The sequence below is a fragment of the Fistularia commersonii genome, chromosome 13 (assembly GCF_037954325.1).
Source record: "Fistularia commersonii isolate RoL2024-O1a breed Wild chromosome 13, RoL_Fcom_v1.0, whole genome shotgun sequence".
Classification (NCBI taxonomy): Eukaryota; Metazoa; Chordata; class Actinopteri; order Syngnathiformes; family Fistulariidae; genus Fistularia; species Fistularia commersonii.
In genome coordinates, this window is record NC_141296.1 from 676,565 (window position 1) to 681,658 (window position 5,094).

Genomic DNA, 5,094 nt, shown 5'->3' on the forward strand with positions numbered 1-5,094 from the left:
AAACTTAAAGAAACTCCTTGGCAAGATTTTAATGCTGCAAACTTGTAAGGTGAAATATTCTAGTTAAGTTCAGTCTATAAAACATGAAAAACAGGTCAATTTTGCATTTAATTCACCGTAATAGCCGTGAAAAATGCGTACATGTTTGGAGTAAAGAAAGAGGGACGTAGAAGAGTTTCTTTCAGCCAAATGCGATCATCGGAGGGCGGCGCCACTCGTACACAAACGCACACACAAAATCATGCACGGTGAACAGAATCTAGATGGAGGAGTGGATCTTGACAAAGTGCTTGAGTGAAAATTTAATGGCCAGTTGTGCGGCGCTGTATTGCTGCCCTTTAGCATACAATGTTCTCGTACATCCAGACACAGATAATTCATCACAAAACCACGTTTCTCCCTGATGACGACAACTTAAATCATTTTCACACCCGGCCATCTTTTTTTTTTTTTTTCTTTTTTTTTTTTTTTTTTTTTTTTTTTTTACTGTTTTTCTATCCATTTTCAATAACTGACAAATCTAATTTACAGAAAGGTTTCTTTAAAATACAGCGATTTTTCCGAAAGAAAAAAAAAAAAAAAAAAAAGAAGCATTTTCCTTTCGCGGAGCATCTTTGATAAAATAGTCGAGTGCAAAGGCACTTTCTGGAGGATAGTGAGATTTTCACTGCTCGTCGGGTTTAGAAAGATTTTCTTTCCACGTCTGTACAGGAATGTCTTTCCGTCTCTTCGGCTCCGCGTCTCGGTGAGAAAATAGAACACAGTTTTATTTTGCACATGATTTACCTGCCGTCGTCAGCGCCTCTAAGATTCCTTGTTTTTTTTTTTTAGTTGTTTTTTTTGTTTCCTTTTTTTTTTTTTTTTTTCTTCAAACAAACCAAGAAATAATTTATACCTTCTGGGCGGAAAAATAGAACTGCATATTAATATATTTCTTATTATCCCTTTATACATCTTGGAAACCGAAGAAGAAAAAAAAAAATAGGAAAAAAAAAAAAAGAGAAAATAAAGAAGAGCTCCAGTCCACCATGTGGGTTGAACACAGACAGATAAGATAGATATATCGATTATATTACAGTAACTGCATGATTATTATGGATGCTGCACAGACCCTGGAGGAGGAGGAGGAGGAGGAGGAGGAGGAGGAGGAGGAGGCGGGATCGGGGCGGCGAGGTGGAATCGCTATCTCACAGTTGGCTCATGGCAGTCTGTTTCTCCAGGACTTCTAAATAGTCCGGTTCTGTTTTTAGTTTCCCGTGCAGCAGCAGCGGCTGCTCGCTGTTTTTCGGAGCGTTCTCGGCGCCAAAGTATTTTCGGGGGGTTCCGTACAGCGCGGTTTTGTTCAGCCTGTCGTGTCCGAGGGGGCCGTGGCGCCGCGCCGCCGCCGCCGCCGCCTCGTACGGCGGGACGATGCAAGGTCTCTTGGGTAAAGTGCAAAAGCTGTAGGTGAACGGCGGGTTCCCGGCGGCGGCGGCGGCGGGAAGCTCCTTGTTGGACCTCTCGCCCAGGTTCTGATAGAGCAGCTCGGGGGGGTCCGGGCTGGTCAGACCGCACGAGCTCGGGGATTTATCCATGAAGTCCACGGTGCTGATGGTGTAGGCCCCCGGGCTGCAGCTCAGACCCTCGTCCTTCTTGGCGTCCGGGGGCCCGAAGCTGAGCTCCTTCAGGTTTCGGTAGAAGGCCACCTGCTCGCCGTCCTTCTGCATGTAGATGGGGTTTTGGCACATGGAGCCCACCGGAGGGGGGATGTAGTTGTAGACGTGGCTTTCGGAGGATTTGTCCTGCGTGGGCTCCGGGTTGTAGGAGCCGTATTGCACTTGGAAGGAGTTGAGATCCAGGTTGTTGGTGCCGGCGGGCACGTGCTCCACGCCTTTGCGCCGCTTCAGGACGAACACGAAGAGCCCGGCGCCGAAACACACGGACAGGATGAAGACGACCAGGAGGCCGAGGATCAGGACGGACAGCGGGACCTCGGGGTGCAGCTCGGGGGTCTGGAGCCGCGACTCGGTGGGGCCGGCGGAGCTGAAAGCCGAGGGCGACGACGCGGTGCCGGACGCGGCGCCGGGGCCCGTCGGCGTCGGGGCCCTGGTCAGGGGCGCGTGGCGAGGCGGCGGCCGCTCGCTGGGCTCCGGGCAGATGGCCTCGTTGCGGAGCGAGCGCAGGAGGCGCCCGGCGTGCTTGGACGGCGAGTCGCAGGTGATCTCGTTCACCACCACGCTGGTGCTGGACAGCTCCATCCAGTTCTTCAGCGCCACGATGTGGCAGGTGCAATCCCACGGGTTCTCCTGCAGGTCGATCTGGATGAACGCCGACAGCTGGTCGAGAACCCCCCGCACCGGCAGGTAGGAGAAGTGGTTATTCCGCAGGTTGAGCCTGGTGAGCATGGTGCCGCCGAACACGTTGTCCGGGAGGGATCGCATCAGATTGTTGTTGAGGAAAAGCAGCTGGAGGTTGTGCAGGGAGTTGAAGGTCTGCGGTAAAATATCTTTGATGATGTTGTATTCCAAGTAGAGGTACTGCAGCGACTGCAGCCCGGCGAACAGCGACTGCGAGAGCGACTCGATGTAATTCCCGTTCAGGTAGAGCCGGCGCAGATTGGTGAGGTTCTCGAAGGCGCCGTCCTGAACCGCGGCGATGCGGTTGTTCCCCAGGTGCAGCAGCTCCAGGGAGCCGTACTCGCTCAGGTCGGCGCGGTAGATCACCTGCAGGTAGTTCCCCGTCAGGTGGAGTTTCTTGGGGTAGGTGGGTCTGGGGCTCAACTCGCTGATGTTGTGCAACTTCCTCTCCTGGCAGTTGATGTTCAGGCCGCTGTCGGGATTCTGGGACGTGCACACGCACACGCTCGGACACAGCATGGGCACCGGCGAGCGCGTCTGGTACACCATGATGGGCCCGAACACGTGCTTGTCTTTGGACAGGCGCGGCGTGGGTCTGTAGCGCATTTTGGGGGGGCGGGAGGCTTTCGGGGGCCGCGTGGGGGTGACGGCGCCGGGCCGGTGGGTCGGGGGAAGGGCGGCTCCCTGGAAGCGGGAATCGGACGGAGGCGGGATCCGGTCCCCCGAGTTTCGGCGCGGACACAGGTCCTGCTTTATCAGCTGGGTGACGTCCTTGCCGTGCAGCCTGAAGGGGGTTTCGCACACGATGTCCCCCACGAACACCGAGATGGTGTCCAGCCACGACTTGAGGGGGATCAGGTCGCACGTGCAGTTCCAAGGGTTCTCCTCCAGCTGGATCTCCATGATGCCCCCGATGTGCTCCAGCACGCCGGCGAACGGCAGCGTCTTCAGCCGGTTGCCGCGTAAATCCAAATGGGTGAGGAGCACGAAGCGGAAGATGTTGGGCGGCAGCGACAGCAGCAGGTTGTCGTTGAGGATCAGCACCTTCAGCTTGTTGAGCTTGCTGAAGGCTCCCGGCTCCACCGTGCTGATGTAGTTGTAATCGGCCTGCAGGTACTCCAAACTCTCCAGCCCGGAGAAGGTGTCCTCCTTGATCACCTCCAGGTTGTTGTTGTTCAGGTGAAGCCGCCTCAGGAGCCGCAGCCCGTTGAACGCGTTGGTCCAGATCTCCTGCAAACCGTTATTCCCCAAATGCAGCGAGGTGACGTTTCCGTAATTGACGAACTCATTGGCGCCGATGCGCGACAGGAAGTTCCCGTTCAGGAACAGCTGCGAGATCTTGTTAGGGGGCGCCTGGAACTGACTGACGCTTGTAAATCCTTTATTCTCGCAGTTGATGTTGAGGACGTTCTCCCGCTCCTCGCAGGCACAGCGGTTCTTGCAGATGTCTTTCGAGGCTGAAGTTTTGCGGCTCTCTGTTTCCGATGGCGACAGACTGGTGACCGTGAGAACACTCAGAAAGAGGACGCCGCTCAGCATGTTTACAGCCAGAAGTGGTCGCTGAGATGTAGATCCAGCATTTAACTTAGCAAGGGGGGGGTGGGGGAGCCTTTTGAGACGGAGGATGGGGGGGGAGGGGGGGAAAAAAACAGGGTGTGAGTTCTCCAGAGGGAGATGGGGGAAGAGGGGCTCACAAAGATACACGCATAAACGCGCACACACACACACACACACACACACACACTGAAATACGCAAACACACACACACACACACACACACAGACAGACAGACGCGGTGAAAAACGGGTGAACTACCGAAATGTTGTCTTAAATTGCACCGTGACGCACAAAGCACTTCACTGACCTTCACTCGGAATGGAAAATAAAAGATCCCAAATCCCGCGGCGGGAAACGATGGGACAAATCAATCCTGGAGAGGAAAAATCCAGCCGCTATTCCCGCGGATCCTGTATGGCGGATGGACTTGGCACATTGTCAGGCGCAGAGGAGAGTGGGGGGGGCGGGGGGTCCTGCTGCAAAACCCCCCTTTTTTTTCCGCTTCTCTTCCAAAGAGACGTTTATTCGGCGGCTTGAAACGGATCAGAAGCCGCAGCCGCAGCCCGACGTCCGGAGAGGAAGCCGGCGCTCTCCCGCCGCCTCGCCTCGGCGCTCACTGACAGCTTCATCATCGAGGCAAAAAAAAAAAACAAAAAAAAAACACAAAATAAAATAAAGAATGAACAAAACACATGATAAATTAAAAAAAAAACGTGCAAAAAAAAAAAAAAAAAGGATATCCAGGGAGCGGAGACGCGCTGCGCGGCGCGGCGCGGCGCGGCCGTCTATTCCCGGCCGTCTCCCCGCCAGAGGAGCGCCAACTCTAATTGGAGGCTGGAGGTGGAAAAGAAGAATGTAGAGAAGAGCAGGAACTCCAGCTGTCCTCCTCCTCCTCCACCTCCTCCTCCTCCTTCCCTCCCTCCTCTTCCTCCTTCCCTCCTCTTCCTCTTCTTCCTCCGTGCCGCACAATGAGAGCAGCACTGAGCGTCTGCAGCCGCCGCGGCCGTCTTTGTGTGTGTGTGTGTGTGTGTGTGTGTGAAAGAGAGAGTGTGTGTGTGTGTGAGTGTAAGTTTGTGATACGCAGAGAGAGAGAGAAAGAGAGAGAGAATGTAGGGGTTGTTACGTCAGTGACACGTACACGCGCTCAAACGCGCGCACCAGCGCCATCACGCCTTCAGTCACTTTCGGACTTGAGTCGGTT

At 54.3% G+C, this 5,094-nt stretch overlaps 1 protein-coding gene across 1 annotated transcript; it reads right to left on the minus strand.

Moving 5' to 3' along the window:
* Positions 1-288: 288 nt before the first annotated feature.
* slitrk2 (SLIT and NTRK-like family, member 2) lies at positions 289-4,748 on the minus strand. The gene is made up of 2 exons (XM_086158632.1): positions 4,201-4,748; positions 289-3,945 (listed from the first exon to the last, which is right to left on the minus strand). The coding sequence occupies exon 2, from the start codon at positions 3,873-3,875 to the stop codon at positions 1,188-1,190; it is 2,688 nt and encodes an 895-aa protein (XP_086014758.1). The 5' UTR covers positions 3,876-3,945; positions 4,201-4,748; the 3' UTR covers positions 289-1,187.
* Positions 4,749-5,094: the final 346 nt, after the last annotated feature.

Bases quoted from the DNA above. Each gene is read 5' to 3' on its own strand.
- slitrk2 (XM_086158632.1), bottom strand. From the start codon at position 3,875: ATGCTGAGCGGCGTCCTCTTTCTGAGTGTTCTCACGGTCACCAGTCTG.